This window comes from Humulus lupulus, chromosome 4 (assembly GCF_963169125.1).
Source record: "Humulus lupulus chromosome 4, drHumLupu1.1, whole genome shotgun sequence".
Lineage (NCBI taxonomy): Eukaryota > Viridiplantae > Streptophyta > Magnoliopsida > Rosales > Cannabaceae > Humulus > Humulus lupulus.
This window is the reverse complement of record NC_084796.1, coordinates 151822279-151843132: the sequence shown is the minus strand read 5'-3', so window position 1 is coordinate 151843132 and position 20854 is coordinate 151822279. Positions and strand designations below refer to the sequence as shown.

The 20854-nt window shown below is 37.7% G+C and overlaps 1 protein-coding gene and 1 long non-coding RNA gene across 2 annotated transcripts; both read left to right on the top strand.

The window, feature by feature from the left end:
• The first annotated feature begins 14156 nt into the window (after positions 1 to 14156).
• Positions 14157 to 17047, top strand: LOC133829224 (ribosome biogenesis protein BOP1 homolog). The gene is made up of 5 exons (XM_062259075.1): positions 14157 to 14241; positions 14722 to 14823; positions 15031 to 15187; positions 16174 to 16307; positions 16950 to 17047. Exons 1-5 carry the CDS (start codon positions 14179 to 14181, stop codon positions 17007 to 17009), a joined length of 516 nt encoding a protein of 171 aa, XP_062115059.1. The 5' UTR covers positions 14157 to 14178; the 3' UTR covers positions 17010 to 17047.
• A 171-nt stretch (positions 17048 to 17218) lies between these two features.
• Positions 17219 to 20117, top strand: LOC133829223 (uncharacterized). Its single transcript, XR_009891627.1, has 3 exons — positions 17219 to 17283; positions 18105 to 18171; positions 19862 to 20117. It is a non-coding gene; the product is annotated as an uncharacterized LOC133829223 (long non-coding RNA).
• The last annotated feature ends 737 nt before the right edge of the window (positions 20118 to 20854 follow it).

Below are 20854 nucleotides of genomic sequence, written 5' to 3'. Positions count from 1 at the left end.
ACATCATCCGTTAAAGCTTCAAGTGGGAAGTGCATAGGTTTTGGCCGTTGGAACCAAAACCCCATACGCCCCTACAACAGTTTCTACCGTATAAATGTCTACCCTAAGCGCAAGGATAAATAAAGAACTCGGCAGAAAAGAAAGGAGAATGCTATGATTATGGTAAAAATGTCCGCAATGAAAAACTCAAAATGAAAAATAATTAAAGATAAAACCCCTTCAAGCATTGGGGGTAACTACAGCGTCCACGACCGCAGCTTCGGGGGCATCTGTTTCAGCTGAGGCTGGCGGAGTCGGCTCATTGGAAGGAGGAATTTGGTCATGAGAAGGTTCAGAAGTCCCCGCCTCTCCGGGATATCCCGCCTCAGGAGCTTCAGCACGATCGTCAATGTTATAAGTTTGGACATACGCCTCTGGGCCCTGATCCCACACGAGTAGCTTCTCCCTCATGGCTTCGGCATCATCTCCCAGATAGCCTAACACCTCCGGGTTCACTTTCCAGAGTTGATGCATGAGGACCACATGCGATATATTAATAGTCCTGTTCAGTATCACCTCAGCATCCTCCTTCTCCTTCAACCGCTCCGCCTCGGAGGTTGCCAGCTGTGCTTCCGCGGCAGTTAGTTGGGCCCTCAATTTTTCCATTTCGGCCTTGGAGGCATCCCGCTCCCCCTTAAGAGAATCAATCGCCTTGCGCTGCTCCCTATTTTGGTTCAGCACGGATTGCTTCTCGGTCACATGCCCCCTGGCAGTGAATTGCAAAGCCCCGATCTCTTTATCCTTCTCGGCGAGCCCCAACTGAAGCATAGACACGAGATCCCTGCTCCTCTTATGGAGTTGCTCCTCGTCGTGCAGCTTACTCTGAAGAGTGGAATATTCCTCTTGCCACTTAAGGAGGAGATCGTTCTTTGATTGCAAGCGGGCTTCCAGGGTATCTTTCTCCACCTTGGCTTGGGACAGCTCTTCCCGGAGCTTGGAGTTTTCGGTCTTAATCCCATCCGACCGCTGTCTAAACTCATTCTCTGCCTTGGCCCGGTACTCTTGATATTTGGCAAGATATTTCTTCTCCGCCTCTTCTTCAGCCGTGCGCCGGGCCTGATCAATCTTCTCCGAAGCCCCCAAGGCCTGTTGGGTCAGCTTCTGTTTCTCCGCCTCCAAGGCCTGGCGAGCCAGCTGGCTCTCCTCCAGCTGAACCAGAGCTGCACCAACCTCCCGGAACGAGCGTTCCGCGATCATAGAGGCCTGCAAGGAAAGACAACCGAATGAGCTAAAGCCGGACCAAAAGAGAGGTGATCCCAAAAAATAACAACTGACGGCTTACCCCGGACAGTTGCTGCTTCACAGCGTGTGTCAGCAACAGCGGATCCTTGCTGCTACTGATGGCCCATTTCTCAGAATTGAGCTCGCATAAGCTCAGGGCCATGTCCTCCATCATCTCAGCTCCGAACGGCGCCAATGCACGTCCAAGCCTAGGCACCAGCCTCTTCTCCAAGGCTGGACCATCCAGAACCGCTCCGGCCGGGTGAGGAGATCTCACCCCCTCGGCCAGCTCAGCCCTCTTCACGGCAGACAAGTTATCTGCCCTTCCCTGAGTAACGGCCTTCTCCGCCTCTAGCCGCCTCTTCAAAAAACTATCGGCCCGTCTTACACCCTCCAGGAGGGCAGCGGGAAAACTGGTCGGCTTCCGCGGAAAGTGGAACTTCAGGCCAGGCAGGGGAAGATTGGTTGTCTGAGAAGACGGAGACCCCGGAAGGGTGGACCCCCTTTGGACTGGAGGAGGAGGCAGCCGGGGTATTAAGGCCCCGGTCTGTTGCTTTTGCTGCTGCGGTAGCAGAAGTAATTGCCCTTGTTGCTGCTGCTGGTTTGGATGTTGCTGTTGCTGCTGCTGCGGCGTTGGTGATTGTCTCTCTTGTTCCTGTTGCTGCTGTTGTTGTAGTTGTGATTGTTGTCGTTGCTGTTGTTGTTGCCTTCGACCGGGAGAAGAGTGTCTAAGGCGTTTGTTCTTAGCACCCTCAGCATCTCCTCCGGGACGCTTGCTCACCCCAGTTGTCCTCACGGGGAACACAAGCCCTTCCCCGTCGCTACTGCTACTCGAGACCATCATAGTCTCGGAAGGCCCTTCAGCAGGGGACTTCTCTACCCTCGGAGACGCTTGCGCCTCGCCACTTGTCTTCTTGGGGGAGGCAGCCTTACCTCCCCTACCAGCCTTGGGCTTCCGTCCTTTCCCCGTGGGCGGGTCCTGGCTGGTGGCAGCCTTCTTAATAAGCAAAGTAACCCTCCCCAACATCTTGGCTTCGGGATACTCTGCAAGAAACGTACAAAGCAAGGTTAACGAACCAACAAGAAATGAGAAAGAAGATAAGCGGAAGACAAGACAATCAGCAACATAAAAGTACAAGCAAGCCCGCCAGCAGGGAACAAGAAACAAGAAAAAGAAAAGTTTGAAAGGGACGACCATGCACGAGAAACGTGGATGGCCTTCCCCGAGCAAAACAAAACATCGCTTCCTGCTCCAGGAAGCTCCCGTACTCCTTGAAGTCCGGGAAGAACATGCTGAGAGAAGAAGGGTCAACCATGATGACACCTTCTGGCAGACTACCATCACTCAGACACCAGAGGAGCTCATCTACCCTATCACAGTACCTGTCGAAAGGTATCCTACGCGGATCTAGCCTAAGGAAACGAGGATCAAACCCCATCTGAGAGGTTTGGGAAACTTCAGACAGGCTGGGGGTGTGGATCAATCGAAAACTAGTCTTACCTCTCCCGGAGGAACTAGCCCCCGGAGCCCCTTCGTTAGGGTAAGCCGCGGCGTGGCGAGCCTCGATCTCCTCTCCCTCCGGCTGGGGGTCGGGGAACCTCTCCGCCCAACTAGGAGATAGAGTATTTTCGTCCCGAGCGGCTTGGGTGATCACCTTAGACAGCTCCAGGGCAATCTGCTCCCGGATGTCAGCCGACACCTGAGTCTGCCCCCTACCACTTACTGGCTCGATATTTTGGAAGGAGGCGAGTAACCCATACTCCCTCAACGATTCGGAGGTCACAAGTCCCTCCACTCTCAACTCTTCCTCGGAAAGCCCTTCGTAGAACTTGGACCTCCTTATCATCTCCGCGCAGCGAGGTGTCCGCGGAACGACTTCTGCAAAAATCAAATACAAGCATTAGAGATCCTCCCAAAAGGCAAATCAAACACAAAGAAACAAAGTTGAAAAGGAAAAGAGGAAACACTTACCAGGGATTTTGAAATCCAAAGATAGAGCTGGCACCCTCTTCAGCGGGAAGCCAGTCGTCAGGAACCAGTATTCCCGGAGGTCTGGAACCCTCGCGGTATGACAAGTGGGGCACATCACATCCGGGTGCCTTTCTAGCCTGTAAAACCCCACCTTGTCTGAGTGACCCCTCATAGGCTGAGACTTCAACCCATAAAAGTACAGCACCTCCTCCGGGGTAGGAGCTTCTAGTCTCCGGGACTTGCAAAAGATGAACCACCCCGCTAAGAGCTTGTAACTGGGAGGAATTAACTGGAAGGGGGCAATCCCCGCCTTCACACAGAAATTGGCGAAGTAACTCCTTAGGGGCAAGTGCGCTCCGCACACTATGTGTGCCCAACTCCAGGCACCAAAGCCCTCGTGGCTCTGGCTAGCTGACTCGCCCAGCACCGACAGACGGTGCCACATCAGACCTGGGATGTTCTTCAGGCCTGCCTCAGAGGAATACAGCTCTAGCATGCCATAATTCCTGAAAAGGTTCGGTTTTTGGTCCATCTCCCAGATGGAACTATTGGAGGTTGGTGGGCTAGCCACGACCGCTTTCGCTTTTCCTTTCCCCTTTCCACCAGCGACAGGAGAGCCCTTCTCTTGGGCAGAATCAGCCTCCCCCGCAGCAAGGAGTTGTTCCTTCGAGATGTTCGTCACTGGACAAAAGAAAAGAAAGAAGAAAACACTCTAAGCAGTCAGCACCCTTGTCATACCCTAGTGGTATCAAAGGCGTCGGGGAGACCCTCCTCGAAAACTGCTTGGAGAGGCTCCCACCGAGCTTACCGAGGGATTGGCACCATGCCACCCGAAGGACAGCAAGGAACCAGACTCAGACCCCGAGCCTAAGCCCACCAAAAGAAGTGTTTTTCCAGAGAAAGACACCCTAAAGGCGTTCATGCTTATGCCCTAAAACAGCAAAACACGGGACGACTTTCCAAACGCAAATCGCCAAAACATGCAGAAAAGGCTACTTATCGACTCACAATCAATCACATGCCTACCAAAGCCCTATTCACAAATGCACATAAGCAATAATGGCAGAAACCTCTACTCTAACAACTACCAACAACCTAAGGTTTGGGAGGAAAGAGCAAAGTAGAAATACTTACTGATGTTCGGGTAGTTGGAGGTTGAGGGAGTAACTGGATCACTGCACAGCACGATCGCGAGAAGTAAAAGCTGCAAAGACGAACGGCGATTCAAACCAGGAACTTCGGGAATAAACCCACTGCCAAATCAAAAAGAAAAGTTTCCAGATACTTACCAAAAGAAATGGCAAGTTCGGGGGAACGTAAGCTGGGAAGCCTGAGAGTTCGAAGGTTTGGAAATCTGAAAATCCTAAAGATGGAGAATCTAAAAGCGTAAAGAGGAAGAAAGGTCCTTTCCCTCGTTTTTATAGCAGGGAAGAGGCCGTTTCGAATTCCTCAAGTGGACGGTCCCGATCTTCCCATTCCGTGTGCATCAGATCCAACGGCTGGAGAGGAAGCGACGATCCTATTTATGACTCCTCGGATGGGAATAAAGTATTTATTTCCCATCATTACACCACCTCGGGCCCGGAGTACCATTAAAAACCGTCAAATCGTTAGTTAGATGACTGACGCACGCATACTCAACCAGTCGCCTCACGCACACGTCTTGGTCGCAGAACCATTCCCAGAATGACACGTGGTCCTTGCCGCACTTGAGTACTTGATCTCAAACAGAAGAAATTCTCTTTCTTTTCCATACTAACACTCAGGCGGGAAAAAGGAACCCTTCCGGGAACACAGAAGGTGCCCCCTCGCCTAATCTAAGAAACCGATTGTACAAGCTCCCGGATCCCTCAAAGCTCCGTGACCTTGGGGGGTAAATGTTATCCAGATTTCCGGATAGCGTTTAGATTGATGGCCTCGGGGAAACAGAATTATCGATGTCTTTCACGATAGGTGACCAGAGCTCGCGGATATACAGAAAGGCTTCACCTCTCCCGCTTGGTGTCCGGATTACTCTTCCAAGCAAACACCATACGGAAACTCGTTAACTCTCCCGGAGCTCCCGAAGGAGTATCCATCGGGGAAGCTCCTTCCAGGAGAAGCTCTTCGAGTGGTCTCCGCGGAAGCAGTTCCGTGCCTCGCACGGAACAAAGCCAAACGGTCGAGTCCTGGAGGAGGCATATTTGGAATGATATCCGCCTGACACAGGATCCCGCCTGACACGCCCGTCAGGTCAAAGCCGCACACATCCCAGCACGCCTAAGGGTACCTTTTCGCCTACTGTTCCGCTGACAACTTGGAAAAGACGGCTGACTTTGTGTGTTCCCCATACTTTCACGTAAATATACCCACATAGAGTCTTGTAGCCATGCTACTACAGTAATTGTATCCCTATTTATGGCTGGTGTAATTAAAACTCATGTACGTAGAGAAAAACCCTAATCCAAAACCCTAGCTATAAAGACCCCTTCATTTTACAAGAGGAGGGACGAACAAATCATATAGCAAAAACTCTACTAAAATCTCTCTAGCTTCATCTTCTTCAAGAGAACCCGAGAGAAACATTGTGAGCGTGTGAAGTTCTTATGCACCAGCCATCTTACTGTAATCTTTTCCAAGTATAATAACATCGACTCGTGGACTAGGGCTTGTTAACGCCTGAACCACGTAAAAACACTGTTTGTTTAGTTACATTTCAGTATTTCTACAGTTCTTATCTTTTTATTATTCTGTTAGTTATTCGTTTCCGAAAAACTCGGTAAACAGCCATAATTGAGTCCCTCAATAACTCCACCACTTAGACAATGCCAACACCTTAGAAAGCTAGCTAAATCACCCAATTCAAACCAAATTCAACTTAAGCCTAAAACTTAGCTAATCTTCATTCTCCACAGAATTGACCAAAGGAAACATGGTAATAACCTTACCTCAATTAAGGAATTCGACTCTTAGATATGCCCCAATTATTCCAAGCTTCAATTCCTTCAAGCCTTCAGCCAATTTCCCGAAGAGTTCTCCCAAAATTTCCACAAAATTTCCAAGCCCTTAGAGAGAGAATGCACCAAGAGAGAGAAGGAAGTTGAGAGTGTGTATGTTGTGCTCTCCCCTATTTTATGGTTAGTGCTAGAGACTTAGGCCAAAACCAAGTCCATCCCCCCAGCTATAAAATGACCACTTTACACCCAAGACCAACCCTAGCTTAAGTCGTCCTCGCCACATACCGCTACTTACTCGAGTGTCCTATAAATCAACATTTAATCCCAACATACCCAATAATTACTAATAATTACCTGTTACCCGGTGAACCCAAAACACATGCCAAGTTCTCAAAATCCTCTTAGGCTCACCTTGAGCCGAGTATTTTCCCCGTTGTGACTATTCCGCTTTTCTGCTCCCTAGGATCGTCTCGGACCACACATCTCAAATATATACCCATAACACTAGGGTCTTACTCATAACACATGCATAATTACATATATTCCCTCAATGACCTAAATTACAAACACGCCCCTATTCACAGAATTGGGCCAACATGCATATTTAAAACACACAGACGTGCATGTCTAATCACATTACCACATAATTCACTTATAGCACGTCATCATGCATAAAATCCATTACTCGCTCATTAAATCCAAATTAGGCCTTTCAGGCACTGTAGTCAAGACACTCCGCCTTAATATCAAATTCGAGACTTTACAACTATCCCCTCCTTATCAGAATTTCATCGTCGAAATTTATTCAAATACCTCGGGATACCAATCACGCTAACCTGACTATAATCCCAGAATCATATCCTTTACTGTGTCACTGCTTGCAACACGTTCACAAGTACGATAGTCTTAATCTGTAAGACTTCCTCTCTTTTATCCAGAATTTCACTTGCTTTTCATTACATAGTAATTTCCACTAAATTTTCCAGGGTCTTCTCACCCAATCAGGGGTTGTACTTGTCACCCTTTTCTTCAACATTGGAAATAGTAACCCCTTGTATGCCTCTATCCATACTGGGGTAAGGCCAAACTATAGGCCCCTGCCCTAATCCCTATTAGGATCTCACAAACATATGTCAACTCTAGAGTCAAACTCCTATTTCCATTCCAAACTATCATATCCTTGTTAGTTCATAATACACGGAGGACACAAAGCCCCCAATCCTAGAACTCCACGTTCCCATGTCAAGACTTGTGAACACTTATGTCCTTGTAACAACGCTGAAACTCCTGCCCTCAATGTTCTTAATAATTTCACTTGTCCTTTGAGTCATTTTTGAACATGGATATTCTTGTCCCTTGGGTTCATTTTCTGGAATAAGAACTTCTCATTCCCTATCTCACATTATCCTACTCACAGTCACTCTTCGACCCTTTTTCCAGAACCTGGTCATTGCTTCATTTTAATAGTGGCTAACTGGCATTAGTATCAACTCAACATCAAAAGTAGAACATTTGAGTCCCATGTCGAGCATCTATGTTCTTACTTCTCTTTCCATCATGAAGCATGAACAGCTTCCATTTCAAATCTACACATGGGCACATCCTAATTCATAACATATTGCACCGTAATTCCACATTCTAAGCAAGGACGGTGTCTCTCGCATCATTCTCCTGTACCAGTCCGTACATAAAAACTATAATACCATGACATGCCAATCAATCTTCATTATAACTTCTGAAGATCCGGTATATAACCATCCATTAAGACAAACATTATGTCCTCATGTTACTTCAATCAAAGTATGCTTGTCCTCGAAGATGCCTCAAGTAGTAGCCGATGTGTCTCGTTGGTTTCACTGTGCTTCTCGCCCGCAAGGCGTTCCTTTAGCAATTTCCTTACGGCTTCCATCTTAACTACCTCATACGTGATCCCATTACCTCCCATAGCATGACTTTGAATGTCTTCTGGAGAAATCAGAACTTGTCCCTCTTGGAACCTACCTATAACCTGTTTGGTCTTATGCTCTTAATAAAACAATATTTCTTATGTAACACGTTATTATTATCAGTAAAAGAAGTAGAAATGATTTTGTTTATTCAACAAAATTGTTTGCTTGTTTTATTACATGTTTATTCAATTAATACAAACATTCATAAAATCCCGAACATATGGATAATTACAATTATAGTGACTAGGTCATAGTGAATTATAGTCATAATTATATGTTCAAAAGAACAAGTCCTAATATTAGATAAGTGCATTGGATTTTCACTGATTAGGAAATCTACGAGATGATCTACTTAGACATTAGGGGTGTGATGTGTTGTCCAAGGCATTGACTAAGTCGATATGATCAGATGTATATGGTTACATCAGACTTGGACCGATATTGATTATTGATTAATAAATAAGTATCGTTATTATTGAATCTAATCAATGTCAAAATATTAACGATAGGTTAAGTCAATCTTAATTCTGAGTGATAATATTCTCCTAATTATATTATTTAAATATTTTCACTTGTTCGTTACCAGCTTACCCTACGGTCTAGCCCATACTAACATCTTGAAGATTTAGTAGTGTAATTGAGTGGGAGTATTATTCATAGATAATAAATGTATAACATCTGTATGAGAAGTGAAAAGATGATTTCCTTAATTGATTTGTTCTAAAGTTTAAGTGATTGAGATCTCATTTCTATGATTAAGTTCAAGGAAAAATCATTTATAGGGAACATACTGGGAGTTAAGGATGAAATACTAATGAGGGCTAAAACGGCAATTTTCACCCAACTCGTTACAAAGTCATCGATAGATTGACTAACTGTAATGGTTATAAAAATGGATAACATATTTATGGTTTGGAAAATATGTTCTATGAATTCAAGAGTTCAATTCTAAGTCTATAGTGGAGTCGTGAGGAATAAATAAGGTAGTGAAATTATTCGTAAATAAATTCACGGTAACTTATTGGAGCTTGATTTCATGGATCTATGGTCCCTGTATCACCTTTATGTAAATCATCTAGAATGTCTCAATTAATTGATTTAATTATCAATTAGGATTTTTTTAAAATGACTAGGTCCATTTTGGAAAATTTACAAAGATATGAGATTTAGAGAATAAAAGATAAACTTTGGGTAAATTTATTAATATTGATAAATTGGTGTCAATATAGATAAATAATATTAAATCAAGTTTCAAATTATAATTAGTTAATTTGTGTAAGGATTTAATTAATTAATTAAAAAATAAATATATAAAAGGTTTCGAATTTAGGCCTAATTGGGATTTAAATAAAAAATATAGGTATTGGGCCAAGTCCATTTGTGGGAGCCCAAGACTTTTATCATTTTTGTTTATTATTTTAATTAAATTTATATAAAGCACATTAAGTTGTCTATATAATGAATATGATATCTAGGGTTTTCATAAGGAAGTTAGTGTCAGTTGATTCATTGGGTAAGTGAAAACCTAGACACTCTTATCCTTTCTTAGCCACTATCTCTTCTTCTCTTCTATATCTCTATCTCATGTGTTGAGAACCAGCCCACACTAGTTCTAGATTGATCAAAGGCTTGGTGAGGAAGATTGTGTTGCTGATCTAGTTCAATCTTTTGATAATATTGTGCTACAGAAAGGAATCAAGGGTTAGAGAGATTGAAGGAAGGAGTTGTTCAAGTTCCGCTATGTATTCTTAAGTTTCTACATCTTTGTGTTTATGTTAATTTACAAATCTGGTGTTCCTATGTATTTCACGTTATTCTATGTTTCTATTATCTGTTTGGAAAAATAATAGGAAGCATGCATCTAGATTTAAATTCTAAGATCCTACAATTGACCTCAGAGCCTAGGTTGTCTAGATCTAGATGTTAAGAATGTATTATTATATTTGTTTGATGACATGTTAAATTTTAAAAGTTTAATTGGATGGCACATGAAATTTGATATGAATGTTTTGAATGTTTATGTGTCATATTGCTAATTTAAGTTGTCATATTTTTCATGCATTTTGAGATCTTAATTGTTGCTTGGTAAAATGCTCATTGAAAAATTGCACAATTTTTTTTGTAGTTGGCGGCTGCTAAATTTTATTATGGATGATATATATGTATATATATATAAACCCTAGTGAGGGTTTACGTATAAAAAATAAAAAATATATATCTTAAAAACTTTGTTTTATACGGTTTGAAATATATATATATGTATAAATATTATTTAAAAAAACATATATATTAAAACTTATATATGTTTATATATATTTATATATATAATATAAAAGTTAGTTATGATTTTTTATTTATTTTTGGTGTGCTAAAGAAATATCTAAGTATCTAATTTTTAAAATTTAAGATATTTTCTTTAGTAACAATTAAATTAATTTTATGTTTAATTAATGATGTGATATGTTTTCAATTGGAAAAAACCTTATGGTAATTAATTAATTTTGATAACGCACTTAATTGTTTTAGATATTGATTGATTTATTTATTTTACCAATTGATTTATTTATTTTTGTAATAAATGTAATGATGCATAAAGTTGTGTAACATGTCATATAGGTTTTCATGTTAGGCCCATCCAATTAATAAGAAAATTAACATATCTAGCATCATTATTATTAAGTATAATGACGACCCATTTTTTTTGTTTAGAAAAATATGGGAAAACTCAAATAAAACTTTCATAAAATATTAGGTTTTATTTAGGCCCAATTGAACATGTAAAGTTTAAATTCATCTCTTGTGGGTGGTTCCACTTGTGAAGGCCGATATGCTTTCCATTAATATATTGGGCTTAATCAATTGAATAACAATTAATAAAACGAAGGTTCAAATTCCTGTATTTTTTGGCTTTGTGTGGAAGTCAGGGAGCCTTAGTAGTGGGTCCGACATACTGAACCCAACTCTCCTCTATGCAAGCTCGAATTGTTAAGGCTCATTTACCTAAGATGGACATAATTGTATTAGGTTATTCTTCTTAATTGGACCTAATAATTGAATAGAAACAAATTAATTGTAATTTTTGATTAATTTTCAAAGGGTATTTTTAGAATTAATGGGAAAGTTATAAACTATGGTTTATTGATTATTTTAATAATTTTGCAAACCCAAGTTGGTAATTTTCAAAAGAATAAAATACTAAGTCGAGAAAAATAAAATAATGCATTTTTAAAATTTTGAATTCGATCTCCACCATTGATTTAACTAGGTAAGGGTTTAGTGGGGCCTAATGGCGCTTTGATTTCATCTCTCCCTACAGAAGGTTATTAATAAAAGTCTAGGATGTTTTATTAAGTCTCTATTTGACTAAGTGAATATTTGTGACTCTCGCCACCGGGACACATAGGTTCATGGCTAGTTAAAAAACCTAAGAAATAGAAAGATAAGTTTTTAGTATTTACTTATTGTTGACGCGGTTTTTCGCCAACAGTGAATGACGAAAATAGCTAGGATGGATTAGTGCTTAATGGTAAACTATGATAAGAAAATGATACTTAAAAACACTAGGAATGAAATATGGAGAACACTCGTCCCTTTTTACGTGGTTCGGAGGTTAAAATCCCCCTAGTCCACGAGTCTGTATTATTACTGTTTATCTCTCTCCCAATTTTGACAGAGCTTTTGCATTACAGAGAAAAACAACCCCCTTATCCTTATCAAAGGCCTTAGTATTTATAGAGAAAATCCTTGGATAGGCATTGGGGTCATCACGTGAATCTAAATCCCTCGTGTGACCTGCCTCACACTAAATATAAATATTACAATTTATATTAAGGTATGGTCTAATCATTAGGTGAAACTGATCATGGGTCATCAGGGATAATCGGACATGTGATGTCTGATCATGAACAATTATATTACGTGTCCGGGATTTCAGGGATATACAGACATGAAATGTCTATCCACGCACGTCTATATAACGTACCCATGTTTACAAAGATTTAGGGAAATGGTAGATCTCTATCGTACCCCATGCTGAATGTAGCGTCAGCTCATGTCTCGGATGCTATGCTTCATAACTGTTTCCGGCTCATGCTTATTGTTTTATATTCACTAGCTCACACTACAACAATTATGCCCATATATACATTAAAATATAGCATATTTTAATAAGTGTTATTGTCGCATGGTAATAGAAAAAGACGGAAAATGGGCGGTAAATGAAATACACAGGCGCCAAATGAAACACAAAAGCAACAAAAGTAATCTCTAAGGTTGAATCCCTAATTACTCTACACGCCTCCTCTGTTTCTCTCTCACACTCAGTAACTCTCTCTCTCTCTCTCTCACTCGTTCAATCTTTCTTTCTTTCTCTCTGTTTGTTGCAAGGTGTGTAACAAGGTGATGGGGCCTGCGGCTTGGGTCGTGTGACAGGGAGGCTCAACTCTTGGGTCTACGGCGTGGCTGTCTTCCTTCGTCTCATCTACCACAACTTCCCTCCCCATGTTTTGCCGACTTCGACGGAGATTGACTTGCAGAGCAATGGTCCAGCAGGCTGTACAGGGAGGAGCTCCAGCTGCTTACGCCCAAGAAATGGAGAGGCTAACCGCTAAAGAATCCCTTCTTCTTGCTGTGAGTCTCAAGTTTTAAGAATTTGTGTATTGTAGTTGATAAGACCTAGCATTTGAGCTTTGAATTTGAGATTATTTATTTATTCAGTTTAAGGATTCTGGGGGTTTTTCCAATCTTCAATTTTTATGGGAGTTTTACTTGTTCAAGCTAATCAGGTCGCCATTCTTGGAGGGTCGGTGGGATTTTTTTCAGGGCTGATGTCTTCCACGCAGTAGTTGAGGTGAGTCTTTCTTTGATTTAGAAAGCGATTTTTTCATTCTTTGTTTCAATTTGTTTGGCAAAAGAGATGACTTGCAGCTCATTAGATTATTTTGCATATGCTTTTTTTCTTTTTGATCTTTCTCTCACTCTTTTCCCTCGTTGAAGAAAAGCAAAATAAAAAGGGTAATCTTTATTTCTCCTTCGACATTGACAAAGAGTTTATGATTTTTGTTAATATTTTTCACATGCAGTAATAATTCAAAGTTTACCCATACCAGTTTAGGTCAATGTATATCATGTGCCCATAATAATAATAAGCAATTATAAACTAACATATGATGCTAAACACTACTTGAGTTGTCAACTCAAATTACAAGTTACTGAACTTTGCTCACTCATAAGAAGTTAATTCAAGTAGTGATGAGCACCCATACCAGTTTCGTCCATTGCTGCCTGCTATGATGTGCATAATCTCTTTTCTTAGCCGTGGTTATCTCTGTTTTTGGTCTTGATGATTAACTGTTATATGGTTTTTTTTTTTTGTGTTACAATTTGTACTTGTTTCTGTTATAAAGAAATAATAGTCTTGTTGTTTTCAATATATTGTTTTGGGTTATCTTTCAGGAGAGTTTTGGTTGCGTTGGACTTTGTCAAAGAAAATTTGTCAGGGTTATATTTCCCATTTGATCTGTGACATTCCATATTCCAATTTCTTCTATGTTGACCAACCCTCTTTGACCCATTTTCTCTGTATTTTGGTTTGTATAGGCATGAAGTTCAAAATTACTTTGTGTTAATAATAAAAGGAGAAAAAAATGGCATCTTTATTTTGTGTTAATAATGTTAAAATCAGAAGCTTCTAATTTTGAAAGATGAGAATATACTAACTTGGCCATGTTTATTAATCTTCCCAAAGTCTTAATACTTCATATGGTTTAAAGATGATTTGAGCACTGATACCATTGTTATTAGCCCAAGTTTGCAGTGAGAAAAGGTTATGGTTGGAATCTGAAGCTAATGATTTTTGACATTTTTACTGCAATAACGAGAAAGATTTAGTATGTTCATTATAGAAGCTATATATTCGACATAGCAACAATAAATTAGCTCAATGTGAAATGAAACCTGTTTCAATCCACTTTTACCATTAAATTTGTTTTATGCATTGTAGAGTGTAGTTTTTGAATTTGAATCATGGACTTTCTATTTATCTTGTTCCGATCTGCAGTCCATGCAACGAGGCGATCCAACTTGGGTTGGTTATATATATGCCTTCTTAATCTTTTCTGGAGTGGTATGGCTTCTATCTTTCAAGAACTCAAATAAAGTAATGTGCTTTCTGCTTAAAATTGTAACACTTTTGTACAGAACTAATGGCAAGTTGAAATCTTAATATTTAAATCACTTTTATGGACTACAAGGAGATTATTGGAATGAATCAAGTTGTAGTGCGAGATAGAAGTTATTTAGGACAGTTATAAATTTTCAATTCATTAATATGTTTATTATGGCAGCCAACAAGGTTTGACAAGTTTTTGTATATGATTAACTTTTGTATGAATTTCTTGAAAAGTTTGTGTATACACTTGAAAGACAAAAGCCTAAATTATGTAATTGCAAAATTTAATATCTGATTTCTTAAGTCATGCACACATGAGAACTTATACTACAATTTGATGTATATATGCGGTATGTATATATTTAGCTGTCCATTTTATTGGTCAATTGTTTGTAAGATTCTTTTCACATACAATTATCTGTGTTTCAAATGCAGCCTTATGTTGACTGGTTCAAATGGGATGGTGCTAAACATCCCCTTTCAAATGCACCTGAACCCAAGAGATGCTTCACTCGTTCAAAGAGCGAAGATAAAATGGTATGCTATTGTCAACTTCACTGTTTCTATATAGAAGTTGGTAAATTTTTTAGTATTTTCTTTTATCTCTAATGTAATGAATGAAATTTATGTTATGTTTTCATTCTGAGCTTTCATTTCACCTACTGGTTGCTGAGATAGAACAATAGAAGGAATTTCAAACATGAGTTTAATTATTCAGGCCTTGCACTTTTGCTGTATCTACAGGTTGTTCGCTATTGTCGGGCTATTTGTAAGGGGTTGATTAAATTTGATGAGCCTAAAGAAGAACCATCTGTCTACCTCTTGTGGGGAGATGAATCCAACTCTAACGAAAAGTCTGGGCATTTAGCTTATATTCCTGCGCCGAAGCCGAAATTGACAGGTACAACTGATCACCTGTTTTCTGGAATGAAAATCAACATAGGATTTAGCCCTTTTTTTCATAATTTTCTTTATTAAATTTTTGTTAAAATTTCCCCTCTTTTAGGTCACGAAGAGTCATACAATCCCTCTAAAGAATATATCCCTACACAAGAAGAGATTAATGCTTATCATTTCGTATATGTATTGACCTTTTGCCTGATTTATTAGATAGTAAAGCAGCTGACGATTTGACTTAACATTGGCAAACATATAACCTTGATCTAAAATCCTTTTGATATCTAATGCAAACATTATTTGATTTTTGCAAATGATCTAGCAGTAAGTTTATTTGTTTTGTCTTTTTGTTTAGTTAAAATAACTTACACAACGATCTAGCAGTCTGAGTTTATGTGATTTATTGGTTTTTGCATGCACATACACAACTTTCCTAGGCTCAATGCTGAAGTTATTATATTCAATGTATGTGCTGAATGTTTATGTAGCTTCTCTTAAGAGGGCCCAATTTTTCACAGCATATTTTGTATAGCTTTTCTCAAGTATTTTCTTTCATGTATTTTTTTAAGTTTAGTTTGTTAATTCTGAATTGATGATTCTTATTTTTTGTGAAATTGATTGTTGTTTGTTTGCCATGAAATTTAAGATTTCAAAATTCCTAATTTTATTTTTTCATTTCTCATATTGATGTTGTGCTGTGATGAATTCCTTAATTATGTCTAGGCAACTCAATTATGAATCAAAAAGTAATTTTTTTTTTGGTTGTCTTTCCAAATATAATATTGGTATTTAATTGCCTTGATTGCCCAAGTACTTGCTTGTTTATCATTTTGGAAGTGCTATTGATGGAAAGTAGTGCTTATGAATTGATATTTCTTCTCTCAAATAAACCTCTAATGTTCATTCACGACTCAATTGAATTGAATTTAGCTAAGAATGATTTTGTGCTTTTTTTTGGATAGTTTGTTTCTTATGATTGCACTGTTATAGGGGATGCTCAACCAGTGAAATGGGCCATGAGATTGAGGGTGGCTTTGCATCTGACACAAGCTCTGGAGTACTGTAGCAGCAAAGGGCGTGCATTGTATCACGATCTCAATGCCTACAGGGTTTTATTTGATCAGGTAACAATGGTTTCTTTGATATATAGTTTTTATTTTTATTTAACACTTTTAATTAAAATAATTTACTATTGAGTTGGCTGTGATCAATTATCAGCCATTAAAATAATGAAGTGTCAGGTGATTATAGAATAATGGCAAGAAACTTGTTATAAAAATTGATGTTGAGAAGGTGGGTTTGGTATTTGATTTCTTAAAAGGTTTTGGAGGGAAGGGGAGATGCTAAGATTACAGGGGGTGTTAGTTTGGTAGCCTTTTTAGTAATGGTAAATGGAAATTGAAAGACACATGAATCTGCAACATATTTTGGATTCAATTCCATATTTGTTTCAGTTCCTGTGTTCCATTTTCTATATTCTACTAACATATTTAGCTTTGTTATTTAGAAAAATAGCAAAAAACATTTATGGTGGGTAATGTTACACCCTCTATTTTTTTTTCTCCCATTCCCAGCTCTCTTCTAAAAGTATCCCCCTGATATTAAAAGAAATTATAATTTTTTCTTGCACTCCCTTTATTTTTTTTTTTGCTCAAGTCTCTCACTCCCTTTAGATATTAGGCATTGCTGAGCTTATAGTGAAAACATTTTGAATTTCATCTTACAAGATATCCAATCGCACATTGTCCAAATATTGTTGTTTGCAGGAGACCAACTATGTTCCGATTACGAGAGGAAACAGAGTTGTCCTAATGATTAACGGGTAGATTATGCTAATTTATTTTCATCTATATAAACTTATAGATGTGTGTGCAACTTGTATGTGTGTATTTTTTTTTTATCAGAATCAATTTAAATCCCATACACACACACAATTTTATATATTTATCTTGCCCCCAAAAATAATTTGTATCCTGTGAATCCTCGAAAAAAAAAAGTCCAAGTTTTTTTTTGAGCTCTGTAGCTGTCCTTGCAAGTAGTCATCCACCACCCAAGATTCCTGTTCCAGTCCCTCCATCTCGTTCTACAAAGAGTGATGAGGTATGTTCATTCAACAACAACAATAATAATAATAAACAGGTGGTACAATAACTTGGGATTTGAATTAGGAAAAGACCAATTTTGTTAATGCAGATTTTTTTTTAAGTGGCCGATACATGTGGTTCTTTAAATAATTTGGCACCATAGTTTGAATTGTAGAAGCTACGTTCCATATTATCATAATTCAAAATAGACAAATAAACTTGAACCTTTAATTTGATACGGTCCATGCTCATCACTTATCTTTGCCTTTTGAATGTCACTAACAGTCAAACTTTTCTGAATTTCAATGGATGTCAACTATTACCATGTTACAACTGGAGTTCTAATGACCTCAATTAATAATGTAATTTTTGCATTCTTTGCTAGGGATTTGCGTTGGTGTTTGTTTTCCTTATGTATCATAAATTAGTATACTCAAATGGGTTATAAAGGGATTCTCTAGAGGCTGTAAATATAGCCATTCCACTATATTTTTTTACCAGTTATTATTTTTTGTTTTTAGTTTCCCTTTATTTGAAAATAAACAGCAACTTAAGCTATGAAACTGTTTTTTTTTAACAGAATATACTTTTTCTCCCTTCTCCTACCAATTTTAGCATAAACAAGCGGGATGGAAACTAGTGATTTTTTGCTATTAAAATAGTTGCATTGATTAACATTAATACAATTGTTAGTTTTGTTCTCTTAGTTTTGAAGTAAGCACAACATGTGAACTTGAGATATATGGAAACTAGTGATTTTTTTCTAATTGTGGCCATTGCAACTTGCAAAGCTATTGAGTGTTGAAATTTTTGACTTAATTACTTGTGTTAATACAGGGTTGCCTACAAAATAATGACAACTCTGGAATGGACTCTTTTTCCTTGGATACATATTTGAAACCAAGTATGCCTCTCTTTCCGTCCACATATTAAAAGGTTTATTAGTCACTCCATTGGGACTGCATTCATACTATTAACTCTTTTTTCTGGACTTTTCTTTGAACTTTCTTTGTTTCATGTACAAACCTTGTTGTTTCTTTTTCATAGTTTAGTTAGCAAGAGAGTAAATAAAAGGTTGTGCTTTTTATGATTGTTGTAGTTTAATTTGATGAATGTGTATATATGTCTATTTGCTAACTCAGGTAGCTGGAATTTATAGTGGTTATCTCTTGTTTATTTCTCTGTATTGGTATATTTTTTGAGTTATTTTATTTTGTTTCTTAGTCATTGAGTTGTTATAATATATGGCTTGAGTGTATTCTAGTTTCTTGTTTGGCCTTTTATTTTCTTGAGTTATTTGATATCTTCTAGCTTTTCCTTTATTCTTAACTTGTTTAGAGAGCAATATAAGGGAATTATTTTCTAAGTAGTTGCAAAGAGCAACAATAGAAATAGAAAACAAATTAAGAAAACAGGGCATAAAAAACAACTAGATGATTATTTTTACAGTGATTGGTAATCCACTGCTTCAAAATAAAACCAAAACTTCCCCATTAGTTAGTTACAATGCCCTAGCACTCGTACTTTCTCTCTCATTCATCACCACTGTCCTATACATATACATAATTCCTCTTGTTTTAATCTTATTGTGCTGTGAAATCATTTTCCCTTGCTTATACTCTTTATGCCTGGCATAATTTTTCTTTTATCATTTCATCTCTGTAGGTACAATGTAGCAATTAAGTATGCAACTATTACTCTTGCTGGGCACTCCTAACCAAAGTAGAATTATGAATATAGATTACTCTCTGTCATTTTAGATTTTTCTCTTAGAAATCCAAGTCTCTCATCTTTTTTTTTCTGCAATTTTGGGTAAAATCTGAATCTTTCTATTTTAGATTCTATTCAATTCTATTTCAGATTTTGTTTTTAGAAATTGGAAAATATTGTTGAGCTGTGGGGTAAGCTCTTTTCACTCTGCTATTGTGTGACTTAATATGATTAAGATCTTGAGGTAATATCATTAATTTTATTATAATTATTTTATTTTGATGTTAATATATGTGTTGGCTATTGTGTGACTTAATATGATTAAGATCTTGTTTCCTAGTAGTGCATACAATGGAATAATACCAAATTCTGATTATATTACTAAGTTATTGAGAATTCAGTAGGAATATGCTTGCTCTTATAAACTCTAGTTAAGATTAAGTTGCATTGATTTGTATTTCATCGTTTTAATATCAGTAAAGGACATATAGCTGTTTTTTTTATTATTTGAAAAAAAAAACTTTGCTTGATTATGTTTGTAATGTATCAAGCCTTTGCCTTGCTTTATGAAGAAAGTTATGAAATACTTTATGTCTTCATTGCTCCCTACTGTCTGAAAAACTATAATGTCTTAATGGCAGCAAGTTGTTTGACAAGTTTGATTTTATTTGCACTATATTCTCTTTTCTTATTTATAGCTTTGGTAAGTTATAGTTTATATGTTAGTTATGGGATTGGATTTGCATTCACTTGTTATATTATTTATTTATTTTAGTTTTCATCTTGCAGATGTTCCCAAGCTTTGTTTGAATCTTCATTTTGTTTTCTATTATGCTTATTTATGTTTTGATATTTCTTTGCTAATAGATTTTCTGGCATTTCAGGAACTTGTTACTGCTTGGGTTGTCATCTTGGCTTGCCTTGTCCATGGGTTTGTTACAGTCTTAGTTGCTAGTGAAGCTCATGCAATAACTCTGGCTGTTGAGGGTTTGTTAGGAGTTGTGTTTAGAGTGGCTGAATTAACAGATGAAGCAATGAATGTTGGTGAGGTATTATAAGTCTGTAAAAATTATAGTATAGCATTCATTCATTACCTGGGCTAAATACATGTTAGTTTGGATTCCAAGTGGGTTAATGAAATCTTTTACAGGTCTTTGTTAATTTTTAAGCATCTCCATTTTTTTTTGTCTTTAGCACATATAATCATTAAACTGTGCAAAATAGCTAGTGGTATGAGGTTCATCTCATCCGATGTTCATGCATATTTATGTAATAATCTATTTGGTTTTAAGGGAAATAATATATGTCTAATGTCCATATGTGCTATTTTAGGTTCCAGGACTTGTCATGTCAACCAGACCCAAAGGGATATCATAGAATGTGAGAATTTTGTCTTCTAGACAAGTGCACAAAGGATGATGAATTGAAGGATGGAGCAAGTTTCATGCATGATTTACTTTTGTGTATCTTGTAATGTTTTTGTTTTTCATTTTTGAAGTAAAAAATGTTCTAGAAACTTTATTATGTTATGCTTTCAAACTTAAGTTAGAACTAAGATTTCATGAAATAGACACATTCATAGTTTGAATTAGTTATTGTTTAATGTAATACTTATGGTTTATCAATATATTGAGAATTACATTTTATGATTAATTTTGATTTTTTTTATCAAAATACAATAATGAAAATCTTTTAATTAAAAAAAAAACTTATAAGTACTCTTATCACAATAAAAAACCTTAATATGTTATGATTTAGAAACATATTATAAGCGTAACAAATTGCTATGATTTATATAATATAACAAACTAAAAATGTTATCAAAATAATCAAATGTAACAGTTGAAAAGTGTTATGAAAAAAGTATAAGATTAAAC

Excerpts from the sequence above, each read along its gene's own strand:
- LOC133829224 (XM_062259075.1), top strand. The coding sequence starts at position 14,179 with ATGCAACGAGGCGATCCAACTTGGGTTGGTTATATATATGCCTTCTTA. Across the intron at positions 14,824-15,030 it reads CAAAGAGCGAAGATAAAATG|GTTGTTCGCTATTGTCGGGC; the intron begins GTATGCTATTGT and ends CTGTATCTACAG. Across the intron at positions 16,308-16,949 it reads ACAGGGTTTTATTTGATCAG|GAGACCAACTATGTTCCGAT; the intron begins GTAACAATGGTT and ends TGTTGTTTGCAG.